Source organism: Mixophyes fleayi, chromosome 3 (assembly GCF_038048845.1).
Source record: "Mixophyes fleayi isolate aMixFle1 chromosome 3, aMixFle1.hap1, whole genome shotgun sequence".
NCBI classification, from domain to species: Eukaryota; Metazoa; Chordata; class Amphibia; order Anura; family Limnodynastidae; genus Mixophyes; species Mixophyes fleayi.
This window is the reverse complement of record NC_134404.1, coordinates 329,380,014-329,401,363: the sequence shown is the minus strand read 5'-3', so window position 1 is coordinate 329,401,363 and position 21,350 is coordinate 329,380,014. Positions and strand designations below refer to the sequence as shown.

At 42.6% G+C, this 21,350-nt stretch overlaps 1 protein-coding gene across 1 annotated transcript in view; it reads left to right on the top strand.

Annotated features, from left to right (window-relative positions):
* PTPN14 (protein tyrosine phosphatase non-receptor type 14) overlaps window positions 1–13,983 on the top strand; it is a 78,848-nt gene extending 64,865 nt beyond the window's left edge. The window contains exons 11-17 of the mRNA XM_075200974.1: window positions 4–1,105; window positions 2,429–2,575; window positions 3,851–4,069; window positions 5,625–5,753; window positions 8,075–8,309; window positions 8,400–8,563; window positions 9,693–13,983. Of these exons, the coding sequence (XP_075057075.1) occupies window positions 4–1,105; window positions 2,429–2,575; window positions 3,851–4,069; window positions 5,625–5,753; window positions 8,075–8,309; window positions 8,400–8,563; window positions 9,693–9,821 (2,125 nt within the window). The 3' untranslated portion in view covers window positions 9,822–13,983. The remainder of the gene's footprint in view (window positions 1–3; window positions 1,106–2,428; window positions 2,576–3,850; window positions 4,070–5,624; window positions 5,754–8,074; window positions 8,310–8,399; window positions 8,564–9,692) is intronic.
* The last annotated feature ends 7,367 nt before the right edge of the window (window positions 13,984–21,350 follow it).

The following is a 21,350-nucleotide window of genomic DNA, read 5'->3' as shown; positions in this document are numbered from 1 at the left end:
TGCGTACAGGCATCGAGAGAACTTGGTCTACAGCCAACCTGAGATTCAGGAAAGACATCCTTACATGGCCTCCTACGGTCCTCAGACTCCTTTCGGCAACAAACCCATAAATCCGCCAGAACAAATGCCGCCTGGTCAACCTGCTTCAAACCCAGGTTACAGTAAGGCCATTTCCCACACGGTCAGCACGCCAGAGTTGGCCAATGTTCCACCACAAACTTTTAGTGCTGCCCATATGTTTAGAAACTTCTTGTCTCGGCCGCCACCTCCTTACCCACCGCCTCGACCTGCTAGCAGCACTCCCGACCTGGCCAGTCATCGCCATAAACATGTTAGCAGCAGTAGCCCAGATCTTGTCACCAGAAAAGTTCAACAGTCGGTCAAAACTTTCCAAGAAGACAGCTCTCCCGTGGTCCGCCAGTCTCTTCAGGAGGTCAGCGAACCGCTGAAGACCCATAAGCACCATCCAGTCATTAACAAACGCCATAGTTTTGAAGTCATGAACAACATGGTTCGCGGCATGGAAGTTATGGCTTTAAAGTCATTAAATGCTCCATTGCCACGGAGAAATACGTTAAGAGAGCAGCTGCACACGGAGGATTCCATGCAGAAGGCTCACGAGGTACAGCAGCTCCCGATGTACCACCACAAGAAGACCATCTCAGATGCCACCATGCTGATCCACAGCAGTGACAGCGAGGAGGAAGACGACTCCCACAGACCTGCGCCGCACACTTCGTTCATCCAGGGAATCTCATACAGTGCTCAGCTGCAGGCCGCCTTGGCTCGAATACCAAACAAGCCACCGCCGGAATATCCAGGTCCAAGAAAAAGTATCAGCAACGGAGCTTTGAGACACGATCCAGCCACCATCTCTGCCGCCATCGTGAGAGCCAAGGCGATGAGCTCCCGGCCGTCCCAAACTCTGTGTATGTCCAGAAATGACCAAGCGGCGATTAACGGGACCTCCCTGGGGCCGTCGATCTCCGAGCCTGATCTCACCAGTGTAAAAGAGCGGGTCAAGAGGGAGCCGGTGAAGGAAAGACCGGTCTCCGAAATGTTTTCTTCTGAGGATGCCATTGTCGAGAGAGAAATAATGATGAGGGTGAGTGCTGATGTGTATATGGGTATGCTTAAAAAACAGGGTCATCCATTGGACGTATCAGAAATGAACAACGTATTACAGGTTTAAAAGTGCTAAAGTTTGTTTTTCCCTAATAGTGAAATATATATTATATAGTCTGTATTTTTAAAATGTTGAGTATCAATAGAATCGGTTATATTTCGGCCAATACTCCAAGTACACAAACAGGTATAGATGTATGAATATCAATACAGTGCTGTATTCATGAAGGTCAGTGTAATAAAGCCAAAAGATGGAGATTATGGTGCATTCCTGAAAGTACAGAAAATGCCAACATGCAAGGCAACTGCACCCAGTTTTACAGGGAAAAGTGTTGGGTTTGTGAGCTAAGATATCGGCTTCTACTTGGGTGCAAATGTTTGCACCCAAGTAGAAACCGATGGGAAGAGCAGGTACAGATTAGGTGCATAATTGTGGCTGTCTTTGCATGTTAAAATTAAATTGTATCCCATATAAAGCTTCCTACAGCGTTAAGTGCAGATTAAAAAAATAAATAAAAATGGCGTGCCTATTGGCCCATTCGTCACTACTACATAAGCCACGCCTCCTAGCGCTCTCCAGTGCTGGACGTTCCGCTGCGCGCTGTACAGTGAATATATCAGGGCTCTGACATATGTCGAATGTAACTCAGATTACTATTGGCTCAACAGGTGCTAAATGAAGCCTTATCTTACTGGGCTCATTACTCTATAGTGTGCAGCAAACATTTGTTTTATAACTGCACCCCCTTTCTTCCCAAATTTGAGTAGGGCACTTTAATGGGGAATTAAAAGCTTTCCTCCCCAGGATCACATCATACCCAAGTTGTATATTCTCTCAGGCATCAGTACGGCTGCATTAAGGTGCCACCAACATACTTTCTACTTTTTAAAAATGTTCCTGGCAGTAATGCCTGGAGAATCGGTCTGTTTAAATGAATCTAAGCAACAGCAGAGAAAAACTTAAATTGACATATGACTAAGTATTCTATTGATGGTTGTAGGTTCAGGCATTATATACAATTGATCCTCTTGGACATTCTGTTGACCTCCCATCCGCTGTGGAAGTTCAAAATCCCTGCACGTTGGTACTTGTAGTTGTTCAATAGTTTGGAGCTCAACATTGTATGTAAGAGCCCGTTCTTAGTCATCAGGGGGATGTTGTAAATAACTGAGTCCATGTATTCTCTATTTAATTGTGATTGTCAGCATTCCGGGGCTTGGCAGTTGTTGATTTTAAGATTAAAAACATTCCAGGATTTGTTGGCACAACTAACGTAGATGAAAACGTGTCTTTTCTTGCCAGAAGAATTTACAAAAGCAGGAGATGGCAGCGCTGGAGGCTCAGAAGAGACCCTTGATGTTGGCAGCGCTGAATGGGCTCTCTGTTTCCAGGATTCCTGTACCCGAGGATAGCCAGGATGACACTGGTATAGTGCCAATGGACGAGAGGGTAAGGTTATCTTCTGTTTCCTTATATACATAAAACTTGTGTGTGTGGAATTAACCTCCTGTGAACTCTAGTAATAGTATAAAACGATACCGTTAATGGAAGGGGATTGAGCTGCAGCCGTTGCTGACGCACTGTAGCTGCAACAGTTTTGTGGGTGGAACCAATCTTTGAATGCAGCCTATCGAATCATTAGGAACTAGACACATCTCGTCTGATTGAGAGTTGGACGTAAGCTCGTTTGCATATATGCTAATATGCGCAGTCATGCTTTGCATGTCTGTGTTTTGAGTGAGACATCTTATATGTGTAATCTTAAACATAGTGCACAGACACAGTCTATGTTATTGCAAAGCACTTGTCTTATGTAGGCTATTTTTATTATTATTTTTATTATTAGTAGTAGTGTTAGTGTTGGTATTAGTATTTTTATTATTATTATGTAAAGTTTTCAAATGTTATGTGAAAAACAGAATACAGACACATCTGAAAGGCTGTTGTGCGTCTCCAGTCTGTTACTATTCTCCACTTGTTCCTGATCCGTCATATACGTTCGGCTACAAAGGTCCCTTCCTACTTCCACGTTGGCTGATGACCCCACTACACATTTCCAGAAGTGGTTACCGGCTGGCCATATTCTGCTCTGCCCAATCAAAACCAAGCGCTCAGATTTTGATTGTTCAGGATAATTGTTTTCCTGAACACAGGTCTGAGTCTGTGTCGCCAACATACGGACTGGTCCACACCATTATTACGCTCTCATTGCCTATCAAATGTAAAGCAATAGAAGTGTACTGCCAGGTCATACCGCCGGCATCGGACCTGTTGATCCCTATATATAACAACAGTATAAATCCTGGCGCAAAGTGAAATGATTGATCCCTATGTTGTTCCACATATGTTGTCCACACGGACTGACTAATGAAACGCGAGGCACGGAACTATCCGTAAACAATTGACACCACTTTCTTACTATCCTTTCTGTCCAGCTGTAATCCCCTTTGTCGGTGGTATTTACACTGCCACGTACTTAATGCAATATGGGTATTATTGGTCCCAATATAATGGACAGGGGTTCCTAAGACTCATTATATAAGGATCGTTGACAACGTTGCCTCTCCACATGTCCCAGATTTGCTAGTTACCTTGGCTCACACAGTTTCTGGGGTTGCACGGAACTCCCTCACTTTACACGAGACCCCGTCTCTGCCGGCCAGATGGAGACACCCTCCTACTCGCTAGGTCTATGGATTTCTAACGTGACTGTTGTCTTTGCAGTGTAAGGCCTTGGGCAGAAGGCTGGAGGAGGGGATGGTGTTTACGGAGTACGAGCAGATTCCAAAGAGGAAGGCAGATGGCGTTTTCACCACCGCGGCTTTGCCAGAAAACCTGGAGCGCAATCGTGTCCGGGAGGTTATTCCTTATGAAGAAAACCGGGTAGAGCTCGTTCCCACCAAAGAAAACCATACGGGTTACATCAATGCATCGCACATAAAGGTACGGCTAAACCTCACATGTTAAGGTAACAGGCTGCTATGAGGAGGACTGGAGAGCAAACAATCCATGATAAACTAGCAGTGGGATAACCATGGCTTCAGCACCTATTCCCATTCAGAAGTCCTTGTGGGTGCAGTCTGCAGTGTGTCTACTGATAGAACCAAAAACTAACCAAATACCACTCCTCTCCCATCATAAGCGAAAAATGTTCCTGGAGTGACCTACGTGAGTATACCAACAGGGCCCTCCAACCCCTAATTACCCAATTCCCCCCCCCCCCTTCCATGTCAGAATATATTTTTAATCTATTGTTTTCCTACCTTACATACAGTGACGCTGAACAAATAATTCTTCTTCATTTTCAATAAACAGAAATTAAAACTAGTAAACCTACAGAACAGCACTGTAATTTAAATAACATCATTTGGTGTCTATTTCTATTCCTTTGACACTAGTCATCCTACCTAAAGCACGTACCCGAGTTTAGAACAGCTGCTTGTACTGGTGACCGTCATCTTGGTTGTTTTTGTAATCCGTTAATGCTGAATTATGTATAATACACCAATGATAACCTATAAATAAACTCCTACAAGCAATAAAATTGGTTCATTCTGGTGTCATCACGTCATTGTTCATTAGGGAAATGTTTGTATTATAAGCAATAACACACCCACTACTGTAAATCATTATGGATATTAGAAGTCACCGTTCAGATCTGAGAACACTTGGCCTGCAATCATCTGTTCCTTTATCTGGTCATGGAACTCTTCTGTGAGTTATAATATCATTTACATTGTACTATCTATGGCAGTGTTGGCTAACCTGTGACACTCCAGGTGTTTGTGAAACTACAAATCCCAGAATGCTTTGCCAATATATAGCAGCTTATTGTTGGAAGGGTATGCTGGGACTTGTAGTTTCACAACACCTGGAGTGTCACAGGTTAGCCAACACTGATCTATGGTAATGTTTGCTTTCCTTCCTATATGGCAGTGATGGGCGGCCCTCAGACCTTCAAAAGGGCCGCACGTTACCCTTTAATATTAATAATAAGTTTAAACAGCGCATTTGCTCAAAAAAAAGATACCGTATGCTCTTAGAATAGACCACACATCTCTTCCAAAACACACTTCAACTTTAACACATGCCACTTAGACCCCCCACAATGCCAACCCCTCTAAAATACCTACATAAGCCCTTTGGAGCTCTATTTACCCCTAAGGTCTTGCTTACATCCCACGTGTCCAAAAACTTCTCTCAACCCTCCCAGCTCAGCATTCAGACTCCACACACAATGCTCCTCAATCTCCCACCACGTGATGCCAGGTGCCCACTGGAAATCCGAGTTCTCCAGTCCAAAATCAGGTGCATGTAAAATTCAGATCTTTGTTGCACCCCCGCTTTCATCCCCTTTCTTGGCCTGTGTATGTCTAAATAAAACAAGTGGGCCTTACCTCCAATGAGGCAGTTCTTACAGTATGAGAAGCATTTTGATGGCTTGTTGCCCATAGTCACCAACGCACCCCTGATTGGAGCTATTGTCTGTGTAATACAGGTGGCTGTAGGGGACAAAGAATGGCATTACATAGCCACCCAGGGCCCCCTGCCCCAAACGTTCCATGACTTCTGGCAGATGGTGTGGGAGCAGGGGGTGAATGTTATCGCCATGCTGACGGCTGAAGAGGTACGTACGTTAAACACCTATACTTCATCCTGTAAATTGCTTGTCTCTCGTTTGTTCTTTGTGGACAGGTGAAACAACATAACCTTAATGTTGTTTTATTGTATTAGTGAAGCTATAACATCCATAGTTCCCCAGAATTTATTAACTTCAGTCCTCAAGCCAATTAATGGTACTAATAATAATATTGTTATAAATTCAAGGGTGATTTTTCGATGCCTTTGACTAGGGTCAGGTGACCTGTTGCCCTCACTCTTCAGAACACACAGACAAGCAGGAGATAGAGGGGGCGGGACTAGAATTACCTTCAGCCAATCGGATCATTAGAATGTTACCAGCATCATAAAGTACGCTAAATCTTGTGTGTCCATGTATTTGCATGTCATGTGGGAGTAGCCAATCTGAGCACACAATAGTGAGATATAGATATACATGTTGAACTTGATGGAATTTACCTTGTTTGTTTGGGACCTCGCTGACTATATTTGCATGTTTGTTAGATACACCCTAGCTAAGTGTATCTAGCATTGCCTACACTGTAGAAATTGACCTTCTGGGGGTCGGTATCACTTGCTCAACATCCGTTGGTTTGAATTCCGCAGCACAAGTGGCTGTTCACACTGTGTTTTAAATCCACTGGCATGTATGTAGTACATGAAAGCCTCCAGCAGAATATTTACTTTGCAGGTAATGCTAAATGCATTCTTAAGAGTCTTTCACACATTCAACATAATAGTTGGGGATTATAACTTACTGTTACATTAGTAAAAGCTAATCCTTTAAGGCTACCCCTGAGGGCAGTAAGCACATGGCTGTATTCAGAGGTCAATCCTCACTTATGTCGCCTACAGGGTAATGACTGTTTTATTAATCAGATGACTTGGACCAGCCGGTGAAAAGAAATTCAGATTTATTTGGGCTGGCTGTAAGAAACTAGTGACCATTTAATTGCCTGTAATCGATAAGGAATAAATATAGGTCAATATCTAAAGTGAACAAGTTAGAAATGTTAGTTTTTATATATAAAACACTTTTTTTTTTTATACTTTTTTTTTTATTATATACGAGTGTTGTTGAACATCTGTTTTTAACTTTTTGTTATGTGTTATCTGAATGTAGTATTATTATTTAGTATTATCTGATTTTATGTTTCTGTGATACGGGTATTTGTTTGTTTTTCTTTTTGTCTTTGATGATAATCCCTGTGAGCACTACATAGAATCCCATCGGACAGTATAATGTAACCTCCAAGCACAACAATTATATATCTGCTCAGGTTCCGGGCTTTGTTTTCTTGTGTGGCTGTTGCTGGCCATGTGACTGCCAGCCCCACATTCCAGCGTCCTTATCAGCGCTAACGGCATGAAGAGCCACAGCCTTCTATCACACCACGTCTGATGGTGTGCCAAGTACAACACTGCAAGCTGGGAACTGTGCTCGGTGTGATAACAGCACCGGATAATATCCGTCACCTGTGGCCTCTTCAGCTGCATAATGTAGGCACTGGCTAGCGAGCCATTTCCTCCTCTTCTGCTCGGTTTGTTTATCAGCTGTGTGGTTCGGCTTTTTGACGACGCCAGCTGTAATGGCAGTAAATGATTTTCAGAGTTTTTACGTGGCATCGGGGTGGGATTAACAAAGGGGATGATCTAACTGCGCCACGTTATTAAAGAAATGACAATAAATACATTATGGCACAGAGGAGGAAACAAGAAAGCTTGAACCCACCCAGCCTTGGATTTACGTTGTGTAACCCTCTAGGCCACTGACTGTTTCGGTCCCGGTTGCGCCACAGAGCCTCCGCGTTGCGCCACAGAGCCACCGATTTCCACCAATATAAAATAAATACATGGAAATAATCAATTGCTTAATTATATCTTTGCAATCTATAATACTTATTGATATGAAATTTAATGGTTCATTGTCCAAAGTTCTGCCGCTCAATGCCCATGTGGCCTTTTCATATATCTGGGCATGGCCATTGGCATACATGGTAACAAAGCAAGATGTACCATCTTCATATACGTCCCTGCCTCTCATTTGGTTTCTGGCGGACACTAGACACCATGATTGGTATAAGGTTGGCTGATACTAACCAGTGACCATTGCTGCAGAGGAGGGTTCTGTATGGGGGGTGTAGAGGCTGCATTCAAACACGGCCTTCTGGCCCCAGGATAGGAAAAATATTGCATCACTTTTAATGAGGAAAATGACTAATTTACACATCTCTTGTTACAGAGTATACATGGATAATAAGAAATCATTCTGCTGATGCGGTGTGTTCGGTACATACTTCTGCTAACTTCCGTCTCTACGTTTCACAGGAGGACGGAAGAGCCAAGAGCCACCGTTACTGGCCTAAGTTGGGTTCCAGACACAATTCCGCTACTTACGGGAAGTTCAAAGTCACCACCAACTTCCGCACAGATTCCGGTTGCTATGCAACCACTGGGTTAAAGATCAAACATCTCTTATCCGGTCAAGAGAGGACAGTCTGGCATCTGCAGTTTACCGACTGGCCGGACCACGGATGTCCAGAAGAGGTCCAGGGATTTTTATGTAAGGTTTCAGCTCTCCCGGTTTATTTTATTTTGCATTGTAATCCTTGTTTGGGTGTTTTTATTATATACGTACTGTCGTGTTCTGCAGCTTATCTGGAGGAGATTCAGTCTGTGCGTCGTCACGCCAACAGCATGCTGGACACGAGCAGCCACTGGAACCCTCCAGTCTTGGTTCACTGTAGTGCGGGTGTAGGGAGAACCGGTGTGGTTATTCTCACCGAGCTGATGATGCGATGTTTGGAACACAATGAGGTAAGTTGCTCCTTGATAGCGTGAGAACCTTATTATCGCTCTCCATAGAACATGATTTAAAGGGCTCCAATCCCTGACATATGCACTTTAATTTTTTATTTTCTGTTGTGCTCACTGCTTTCCCTGAACACACTCCAAGGGGTAGAGTAGAAAGGAAAAATGAAGGTTCTGCCTATAGATTCTAGCTTTCATTTTCTAGAACAGTAATGGGCAAGAGCCGGCCCTGGGTCCGCAAGCGGCCCTCCGAGCCTTCACCTGTGGCCCCCAGCTCCATCCTGCTTTTTCTGTGTTACAAACCATGACACGTGTTTAAATGACTGCTGATATGTTATTACAGATAGGTGTCTTTCTTTGATTAAATGTATTGTTTTAACCTATTACAGAGATTAGAACGGAGTATACACTACACCCCATTATCAGGCCAATCACACGATAAACGACTGCTAGGCCTGATATCGCATTAGTGTGTACGCTTCCACGATCATGTTTTATCGTTCCAAAGCACATCATCTAGTTTCATTTGGTTTTAAAAGCTGACTAATCTATAGATAAACAATGGAACGATGTCTGGCAAATCCCGCAGTGTGCATGCACTCACGGCCAGCAGTGTCCATAGATCTCCATAGAGTTTAGAGTCACAATCTTTTCAGCCGATGGTTATGACAGATGAAGAGCACAGATCTGACGGTAAATCGTGTACGTGTTTAGTGTGTAGACAGGAATCAGGCTGCTGATCGGGACTTGGAGTCGTTGGTAAAATCGTCAAAGATATGGCATCGAGAGACATCATCCGTAGTGTGGTCCTAGTTCGCATGTTTTATTATAACTTAGTCAGCACACAGACCTGTTGTTATAATTGTCATGTATTTGGACAATATTGGGGTAGATAATGTTATGAGCTTACACTCTTTTTATTTGTCTGGAGCAGTTACTGACAGCGGTCGACTGAGAATGCGCAATGCCAGGATCTAGTTGCAAAGCTCATGTGTGGGACACAGTTTTGTTTTTCTCCCCCCACCCTGAACTTTTTTTTTTTTTTGCCTAATTTTTCTTTCCTTGGCTGAGACCCGTACCCTGTGACTTGTTTCCTAAATTCATGTCCATTGTTTTCTTGTTTCTTTTATTACAGAAGGTTGAAATCCCAATGATGTTGAAGCACCTCCGAGAACAAAGGATGTTCATGATCCAAACCATCGCGCAATACCAATTTGTCTATCAAGTTCTCATCCAGTTTCTCGAAAGCTCCAGACTAATATAATATTGTTTTATATGATCAGAAACATGATTTTGAGGATTTCCTAGATGGAAGTCTTAACTCTCCAAGTATTTAACATTCGTTATGCAGAACACACAAACTTTTTTTTTTTTTTGTATTTTCCTGTTTTTAATAAGTTAATTTATTTGTCTTTTTAATAATTTATGTAAAAAACTTAACAGTATATTGAACCACGTTTTACGATGTAAGATGCCGAGTGTTTTTTTTTTTAGTTTTTTTGAATCCTATTTCTGACTTTTCTATCTTTAAAGCAGCGTTAAAAATACAACAAAAAAGTTGGTAGAAGATAGATATATCTCGCACTAGTGTAAATCAATCCATGAACTTATAGATGTACATTTCATAGGTTTCTTTTAAACTATTTTTCAGAATGATTATTTGTATATTTTATTTCTTGCTCAGGCTTCTTATTAGCGTATGGTTTGTCGATCTTGTTTTTATATAAAAGAAAATATCAGTCTGCCGCATAGTTAATATACATAAAAAAAACGCACCTTAAGTAATGTATATTATAGAACAACCATAATGAGGGGGACATAATAGACATTGGGCTTACATGGGACTGCTCAGGTGGGGTAGGAGTATGCGACTTCGATAATCCCAGCAGCACTTACACTAAAAACCCGAATGCTGTCATTCTGAGATAGAGTCAATTCCGACTTGCCCCCTTAATAGCATAAATGTCTGAGTCGCGCTTGACAGTGACAGGAACGTGACCGACGCTATGTTGTAATGCCGGAATTCTTCTCAATCAGATTTTCAGTAAGTCGTAATTGGCTCCATCTCAGAATGACAGCATTCGGGTTTTTAGTGTGGTTGTAAGTGCTGTCTGGATTACGGCGGTCGCCCTAGTGACTAACGGCGGAACTGCTCTACCAGAGATTTTGCAACACAGGGGGATGTGTGACTGTGCGGACCAATAGGAAGCCTCAAGCTCTCTGCTGGCTGGTCCGCTCAGTCATCTGCCCCTAATGGGCCAATTTATAGGTGGGCCTGGGACAAGTGGTTTATACCCCTATAACCAGTTTGGTCAACCACTGGTCTTCAAGCAGCAATCAAGGATCACTAGAACAGCTAATTGAATTATAAAGTAGCTCAGGTCTGAACTACTTGTGGCTCTCCAGATGTTGTGAAACTACAAGCCCCAGCATGCTTTGCCAGCAGATATCCAGCCGATAGCTGTTAAGGCATGCTGGGGCTTGTAGTTTCACAACACCTGGAAAACTACAGGTTGTGTCCAGGCCTTCAGTAGGTGTTGGAGCACAGACAAATTAATCCCCTCTTCTGTTTGCTCTATCGCCTGATGTCTACAATGTCCGTGTGTTCCATTCCTTCACGTGGAACTTTAACATTTAGATGTATTATAACCCGGTTTGTTAAATCTTGCATGACCATTCATCATGTTTATGCCCCCCCACCTCTTAGTAAATTTGTTTGTTTTAAAGGACCACTACACCTAAATTAGAAGTGGAGACAGTAAGGGCTCATTGAGATGGGTGTTTTTGCTGTAATTGCTGGTGCAAAACGCTCTGAAAATTGCGCAAGCATTGGGATCAGTGAATTCTCTGTAAGCAGTTGCTGGTCACACAAACGGCGGTGTAAAACAAGAGCCGGATCAAAGTGCCCGGAAATCTTGAAGCCGAATTTTCTACCGGACGTTACCCGAGGTTTACACCGCGCAGCAGCAGAAGTGTTCAGGCTGTGGGATTAATAATCCCTACGCTTGCTCCATCTTCAGAGAGGTTTGCTCACATTGCGATCTGCCCGGTGCACAATTATCTGATGAGCTTCTGAAAACTTTTGCATATATGTTTATCAATGTTACTAAAAGCATTTTTTTTTTCTTTTTTCTTTTTACATCATTGGCAATCCTTTTAAAGGTTGTGTATTTAAAACTTTTTTGATGTTTGATGTACACAACACTTTTCTCGCAAGTCATTCATTGTGTTTGCAAGTTCCCAGTAATGCTATAAAAATGACGAACTGGGTTCTGAAGGATGACACTAATTGCAAGCGTTCTTGTTTGCTTTTAACACACTGTAATTAAGACGGATCCTGGCATGCAGGTCGTTTATTATTTTAAAGGAATAATCCACCTTTTGACTATTTTCCTCCATATTTTCCCATTCAGTGGTTTCATGTGCACAATATGCCAAGTGAGCCTGGTTTGCAAGTATAACCCCTATCCTAGTCGGTTAATATATCTAGCACTTACCTTCCTTATTGAGTCTTCAGGGGGCCGGATTGTCTACGCCGGTTCCCCACTGCCACATCTTCCCGTCGTTAAGTTGTTTGAGCAGAGTGGTGCGAGACGTCAGGCTACTCCTTTTAAAGATAAGTGTTAGATACACTATATTAGATATATATTAGTGTATCTAGCAAATGATTAGAAATGGGATAATGGTTACACAAAATAGACTTATTTTTTTATCTATTTTGCACATTGACATACATAAAAATAGTCCACAATGGGGGAGCTATCTTTTTTTAATATTTTCCTTTTGACCTATTAATTTGTATCATCCGGAATCTCAAATCTCCTCTTGTAAAGAGAGTTAACATTTTTATTGTGTGTGTAGAAGTTATTGCATTAGGCCTTGGCACACAAACATTTTTGAAATGTACAGGAAAGTCATTGCATATTTAATATATATATATGTGTGTGTGTATATATAATATATATGGTCATTGTGTCAGGTGTAGATTTTTTTTTTTCCCCCCCGTACATTTATTTTCATTTTGAATTTTTTTGTTTTGCTTAATTGTATCCCACAATCCTTTTTGGATCGATTTAATAGCAGAATGCAGAAAACGCACTATAGGAAATAATGACAAAACACAGCACATTATGAGGAAAATAAGGTGCATAATGAGTTTATAAATCAAACACAAGACAATAACAGAAGAAGTGATGAAGAAATATGTTAAAATGCTTGTGCAAAGTAATGGCCCCCGTAATTGGGTTTGACCTTTGACCCTGCTTCCTGAACATCTGACGCTCTTACAGACATGCGTTTACCTTTCACTAGCCCACATCTTTGTGACGTTTTAAGGCATACCTGTTGCCTCTCCACAGTGGAGGCAGCCATTTTGTGGTTTGAATGAATCCATTTGCTAGGAACTTGTACCTCATGAATATTAGTCAGGTGATGTCACTGCCTCCTAGCACTTTAATTGGCTGAATATTGGATCGGCTCACAAAATGGCCGCCTCCTCCGTGTGTAGGTGACAGAAATGGGCGATTTACAGGTCTCTGTCCCTATTACAACTCTGAGCTTGAAAATAATGGCGGGTGGAATTTTTTTCTAATTGTGTTTATCCTTTTCAGTTTTTTGTTAATTTAATTAGAGAAATATAGTGTATATTTGTGTTGTTGCTCCTTGAACTTAGTATTTTACAAAAAGAGTTTTAGAACCCACCATTCTCACTGCAGCTATGGCTTTCCACCAAGAAAAAAAAAATTACTAAGATTTATTATGCCCCTTTAAATTATTTTTCGTTTGTCATGTGCTTTTTTTCTTAATCGATCCCTTCCCCCGGCTTGTAAATGGTCCATTTCGCTTCGATGAATGTCTGAGCCTTAAGAGCTGACTCTTCAGTTCGCTTACCAATGTGTGTTGGTGGGCAGGATTGATTTAAGAACACATTTAATTGGTTGGAATGCACATAAAATACTATTTAGTGTTTGCAGTTTTATAATTGTTTTAGTATACTATGCATTTTTATTTTTATATACAATTGTAAATAAACATCTGAATATTTTTTAGCTAAAATTAAGACATAACTACGTCAAAACAGTATTTTTTTTTTGGGCCCAGGAGGTTTTGTACGGTTATAATACATTACTAACAAAGTATATATACATATTACATTGTTTGTTGTTTTTTTTATTTGACTCTGGTTAACGCATAATGCCTTTTTATATGTTTAAATTTTGTACCAAAATACAATTTTATGCTGTGTATATTTGTTTTTCTTAAAACTATCACGTTTTGAATTTGTCAGGGGGTTGCGGGACATGTGTATAATTTCCGGTCTGTCAATTAGGCTCAATGTAAATATCAGGTTTGTTATGCAAAGAAAGTTATCTTCTTTTTTTTTTTTTTTTTATATATATAAATAAATATTGAATTCTTGCAAATAATTGCAGTCCAGAAACTTTTGTTTTTTGTGTGCGTAACAGGACAGACACAAGTACTTGCAGCTAGAATGTTGTCCAGTGTATCCTCTGAAGACAAATTGGTGAATTAATGCAAGTACTCCCTGCTTGAAGAATCCCTAGATTGTAAATGAAGACTGTTTGTATATCACATCCAGTAAGGACGATCTATTGGTTTCTAGTCCGAATGCAACAGGGTTTGGGGAATGGCAGAATATAGAGAGAAAGTAGAAAGTTGGTGGTATAATCTTTTGTTATTGTTTTATTATAATGTCCGAAATGAGTTCCCTCTCCCTTAAGTTTTTGGAATAATATATAGGAATAGGGGTGAAGATAGATAGATAACTATATCTATCTATATTTATCTAAATATCTACATATATCCCTCTATCGATCTCTCCCCCTATCCATCAATCGATCGATCTCTCCCTCTATCCATCCATCCATCCATCGATCGATCTCTCCCTCTATCCATCCATCCATCCATCGATCTCTCCCTCTATCCATCCATCGATCTCTCCCTCTATCCATCCATCCATCTCTCCCTCTATCCATCCATCCATCCATCCATCTCTCCCTCTATCCATCCATCCATCCATCGATCTCTCCCTCTATCCATCCATCCATCCATCGATCTCTCCCTCTATCCATCCATCCATCCATCGATCTCTCCCTCTATCTATCCATCCATCCATCCATCGATCTCTCCCTCCATCCATCCATCCATCGATCTCTCCCTCCATCCATCCATCCATCGATCTCTCCCTCTATCCATCCATCCATCGATCTCTCCCTCTATCCATCCATCCATCGATCTCTCCCTCTATCCATCCATCGATCTCTCCCTCTATCCATCCATCCATCGATCTCTCCCTCTATCCATCCATCCATCGATCTCTCCCTCTATCTATCCATCCATCCATCGATCTCTCCCTCTATCTATCCATCCATCCATCGATCTCTCCCTCTATCCATCCATCCATCGATCTCTCCCTCTATCCATCGATCTCTCCCTCTATCCATCGATCTCTCCCTCTATCCATCGATCTCTCCCTCTATCCATCGATCTCTCCCTCTATCCATCGATCTCTCCCTCTATCCATCGATCTCTCCCTCTATCCATCGATCTCTCCCTCTATCCATCGATCTCTCCCTCTATCCATCGATCTCTCCCTTTATCCATCGATCTCTCCCTCTATCGATCCATCCATCCATCGATCTCTCCCTCTATCCATCGATCTCTCCCTCTATCGATCCATCCATCGATCTCTCCCTCTATCCATCCATCCATCCATCTCTCCCTCTATCCATCCATCCATCCATCTCTCCCTCTATCCATCCATCCATCCATCTCTCCCTCTATCCATCCATCCATCCATCTCTCCCTCTATCCATCCATCCATCCATCTCTCCCTCTATCCATCCATCCATCCATCTCTCCCTCTATCCATCCATCCATCCATCTCTCCCTCTATCCATCCATCCATCCATCTCTCCCTCTATCCATCCATCCATCCATCTCTCCCTCTATCCATCCATCCATCGATCTCTCCCTCTATCCATCCATCCATCGATCTCTCCCTCTATCCATCCATCCATCTCTCCCTCTATCCATCCATCCATCCATCTCTCCCTCTATCCATCCATCCATCCATCTCTCCCTCTATCCATCCATCCATCCATCTCTCCCTCTATCCATCCATCCATCTCCCTCTATCCATCCATCCATCGATCTCTCCCTCTATCCATCCATCCATCTCTCCCTCTATCCATCCATCCATCTCTCCCTCTATCCATCCATCCATCCATCTCTCCCTCTATCCATCCATCCATCTCTCCCTCTATCCATCCATCCATCTCTCCCTCTATCCATCTCTCCCTCTATCCATCCATCCATCTCTCCCTCTATCCATCCATCCATCTCTCCCTCTATCCATCCATCCATCCATCTCTCCCTCTATCCATCCATCCATCCATCTCTCCCTCTATCCATCCATCCATCCATCTCTCCCTCTATCCATCCATCCATCCATCTCTCCCTCTATCCATCCATCCATCCATCTCTCCCTCTATCCATCCATCCATCCATCTCTCCCTCTATCCATCCATCCATCCATCTCTCCCTCTATCCATCCATCCATCCATCTCTCCCTCTATCCATCCATCCATCCATCTCTCCCTCTATCCATCCATCCATCCATCTCTCCCTCTATCCATCCATCCATCCATCTCTCCCTCTATCCATCCATCCATCCATCTCTCCCTCTATCCATCCATCCATCCATCTCTCCCTCTATCCATCCATCCATCCATCTCTCCCTCTATCCATCCATCTCTCCCTCTATCCATCCATCCATCTCTCCCTCTATCCATCCATCCATCTCTCCCTCTATCCCTCGATCTCTCCCTCTATCCCTCTATCCATCGATCTCTCCCTCTATCCCTCTATCCATCGATCTCTCCCTCTATCCCTCTATCCATCGATCTCTCCCTCTATCCCTCTATCCATCGATCTCTCCCTCTATCCATCGATCTCTCCCTCTATCCATCGATCTCTCCCTCTATCCATCGATCTCTCCCTCTATCCATCCATCCATCCATCCATCTCTCCCTCTATCCATCCATCTCTCCCTCTATCCATCCATCCATCTCTCCCTCTATCCATCCATCCATCTCTCCCTCTATCCCTCGATCTCTCCCTCTATCCCTCTATCCATCGATCTCTCCCTCTATCCATCGATCTCTCCCTCTATCCCTCTATCCATCGATCTCTCCCTCTATCCCTCTATCCATCGATCTCTCCCTCTATCCATCGATCTCTCCCTCTATCCATCGATCTCTCCCTCTATCCATCGATCTCTCCCTCTATCCATCGATCTCTCCCTCTATCCATCGATCTCTCCCTCTATCCATCGATCCATCCATCGATCTCTCCCTCTATCCATCGATCCATCCATCGATCTCTCCCTCTATCCATCGATCGATCTCTCCCTCTATCCTTCCATCGATCCATCCATCGATCGATCTCTCCATCGAAATACACATAGTTGTAAATTTAACAAAAAGATTTACTGAGCTCTTAATGGGAGAAACCCGCATTGAACCACAAACCACGCACAGGGCGTGAGAATAGGCTGTCTGGTTTCAGAAACAGACCACCCACATAATCGGAAGGAGCCTTCCGCTGCTCCTCTGCAACCCACCATTGAGAACAAGACTCGAGCTGCATACAGCATCCGCCTATGCGGAGTGGTTGGCAAAAAAAAAAAGGAACAGCTTTGGAAGAATGAGTTGAGCGCAAGAGAGAGAAGATAAAAGGAGCCACAAGACTGAGGTGCGGATAGAGACGGGGACAAAAGTAAATGGGGAGAAAGGTGTAGAGTAAGGCTGGAGAGTGGTGAGAGACTGGAGAGGGTGAGGGAGCAGCAGAAATTGAAGTATCGGTGAAGGAGCAGCAGTGAGGGAACAGCAGTAAGAGAAAGATAAAAGTAAGAGGTAAGGGTACATATAGAGGCAATTGAGAAAGGGTTACGTAGTGATGAGAAGGGCACATTTAATCGCATAGTGATCAACCAAAAAGGGAGATGGTTAAGAGAACATTTCAATTTAGTATATAAAGCTCAGAGGAAACCGAGTCTAAAAAGACAATAGAGATCATTATCATCAGTTATTTATATAGTGCCACTATTTCCGCAGCGCTACACAGAGAACTCTCACATCAGTCCCTGCCCCATTGGAGCTTATAGTCTAAATTCCCTTACACACACACACACACACACACACACACGGGTCCGTTTTGAAAGTAGCCAATTAATCTGTCAATATGTTTTTGGAGTTTGGGAGGAAACCTGAGCACCCGGAGGAAACCCACGCAAACACAGGGAGAACATACAAACTCCACACAGATAAGGCCATGGTCGGGAATCAAACTCATGACCCCAGTGCTGTGAGGTAGAAGTGATAATCACTAAGCCACTGTGAGATACAGAGCAAGATAGACAGAAGGCTATATTAATAGTAGGAGCGGGATTTTATCAGTGCATGCAGAGGATAACAAATTAAAGGCAGTGGGAGACGGGGGAAGAAATGAATAGAGCAAAGCAATCGGATTTAGATAGAATGAGGTAACGGGCTAAGAGACTAGTGTCATAAGAGACTTCAACAGGGAGGAATTTTTAGTCGGGGAAGTGAAATAACGACATGATGAAAATATACTTACCTTGATAGCGACGGCATGGTAATTCCGAAGATGCTGCATACCAGCGTTGGATTATGACCTCAGGTGAGTATCGGAACCATAACCCTAACAGTATAATTAACGTACCTCTTTAAATGTGTTCGGCGATGTCACAATCCAGCAGCATCTTGGGAATTAACACACGTCAAATAGCGAAGTCTTCAGGAATCCACGCCGTGGCGGTGAAGGTAAGTGTATATTGTCATCAATCGTTTTTCTTTTGTAGGAATAGTGGTTGTCGATATCCTGAGCATCGGATTGCCACCGAGAACAGCATAGAGAGGAAAAGCACTCGGGAGAAAATAAGTGATTGGCAGAGTATGAAGTAGTAACAGTGAGTGAAGGGACAGTAGAGAGTGAGCTGGGACAGACACATCGGCCACCGGTGCTACAAGAATCTTCACTTGTAACAGATTCAGCATCTGAGTCCAAAGCGCTGAACTCCCAATGTTTTAGGTATCATCTACTCGGATGGTGTCTAATTCAGCAAATAAGTGATATCACCCTACTCCATGGCTTCATTTATTGTATGTCTGTGACGGTCGTATATTAAGATCTGAGTAAGGGGCCACGCCACCAAAATATTGTGTGTTGGATTACCTTTGTCTTGGATTAAACTTGCTCCTAAGGGAGAATTATCTTTAGGCTGATCTAAGTTTGTTCCTAAGCTCTGCGTAATGCTGCATTTGGACCCGTGAGGTGGTCTGTCCTGATCTTCAACTTGCACCAAAATAAATTTGCAGAACTGTGAAATTGAGTGTGTGATGGAATGTTGGCCAACTACAGCAATCTGTCAGTCCTTCATAATATGCCCAAACGTTCTACTCCTCCTGTCTTACAAGTCCCTTTAGAATGCATTATATATCAAATATGAATATTGCAAATGTCTTACCAGTAACTTTATATCCTCTATGTAACCTTTTAAAATCCATTTTATGCTTGTATATAGCTACCTTCACAGTTTTAATTAATTTTAAAATATTTGCAGTTTCGCTGTAGATTTGTATTTGGGAAACTGTAATGTTAATGCAGTGATGTTAGTATGTTTGGGGAGCAGCCCTTCCCAGTGGGCCCATCGGGGAGGAGCCGAATACCATTGTGACACAAACCACTGCAGGGGTAATTTAGTGTGATGCACAAAATAAGTCATTGCAATTTTTCTTTAGCTCAGCTTGTTGTACCATTAACGTATTAAATTAGCGCCATTCAGTTATATGAACATGCTCCAAACACAAGGCACACTTAACTATTACTCTGACATGCGCAGTACTTATTGTAACACAGAGGGGTAAATGGTCATCATGCTCAGTATGGTACAAATTATATACGATTAGTATAGAGAAAATTTATTTTATGCGCACAGTGTGGATTAAAAAGGAGGCGCCCATATAGTGTAATTACTATTTGAAATGTATGAGCACATTGGATAAAGGTCTTGACCTATTAGTAGAGGATAATTGTGTTGTCTTCGTGGCTTGTTCATGGTACATCAAAGGCTACATCATCTACTATATAAATGCCTAGTGGCGTGTGTGGAAAAAAACAAACCAAAAAAAAAACAAGCTGCAGCGCCATCTGCTGGGCAGAGTTATACACTGACCTATATATTTCTGGAAGGAGAAGTGACAGTTGGGAGTGGTTGGTGGTTGCCGGGGGTGACAGTGGGGAGTTTTTAACACCTTAAGTAGCTTGATGAAGGATGTGGCGATGAAGATGAAGGATGAGGTGATGGAGAAAAATGATGAGGTGGTGATATGTGGACAAAACCACGTTAAAAAAGGGCGCTTGCGTCGGGAAGTAACGCTCTTCCCCTGAGGAGGCCTGGGCTATGGCCCAAATGCATGACAAGAACCTTTTTAACACATTAAGTAGCTTGATTTGACTAGAATGCATGAGTATCATTCACGGGTTAACTTGTAATTAATAAGTATATAGTGGTGCTTCCACAACCCAATCCAGAAGTCTGCCTGCATCCTCCGGGATGGGACGACCCAGAGTCTTCACACAGCCGATTAAATCCAGCCAGTCTCCAGAACGTATCTTACAACTGCCCCAGAGTGGTCACAATGATGAATCCAGCAAAGTCTTCATAGATACAACTAGATCACTACCCCAATAAGGAAGATGACTAAATGGGGGTATATGTTATATAAAACCATCTGTCTGTAAGAATTGAGTGATGATTATAGCAGCTCCTTGATTTTTCTTATATTTCACTTCTCACAAGTCTTTCTATAGGTAGGATTACCAACACCAGTCTTCTCCCTGCCAGTTATCGCTGTATCGGGCTGGTGTAGTGTCTGTCATTTCATTTCTCATGAAACAAATTTATTTAATGTGCACAGTATGGCAATTGGGGTACCATGTACCTCAGATGTAACTGCCCCTTCAAATGGCTCCATATACCCAATATACCCCCCTGCATGTCACACTCTAGCAAGATGATTTGCTAGGACTCTGTGCAGCTCTTTGAACAATTTATCACCAATATGGCTCATGTAGTCCCAACATGTGGCCATGGAATCATGTGACTTGACAGATCTCTGAGGCCCTTCATGACCAATCACAAGGCACAAATGTAACGGATGAGCTGCAGTGTCAGAAACATTCAGGCTACTAAATTTGCTAACTCCACTGTTGGCTGTTTATTAAGCTAGAAATCCTGACACTGCCGATGGGTGGTTTTTATATAACAGTGGCTCAGTGGTTAGCACTTCTGTCTCACAGCACTGGGATCATGAGTTCGATTCCCGACCATTGCCTTATCTGTGTGGAGTTTGTATGTTCTCCCCGTGTTTGCGTGGGTTTCCTCCAGGTGCTCTGGTTTCCTCCTACACTCCAAAAACATACTGGTAGGTTAAGTGTCTGCTATCAAAATTGACACTTGTCTCTCCCTCTCTGTCTGTGTGTGTGTGTGTGTGTGTCTATATTAGGGAATTTAGACTGTAAGCTCCAATGGGGCAGGGACTGATGTGAATGAGTTCTCTGTACAGCGCTGCGGAATTAGTGGCGCTATATAAATAAATGATGATGATATACTAACTAGCACTAGGCAGTTACTTTGGTTTTAATGCAAGTTTGATCAGCATTGGTAACCAGCCCTCACTAATCTGGG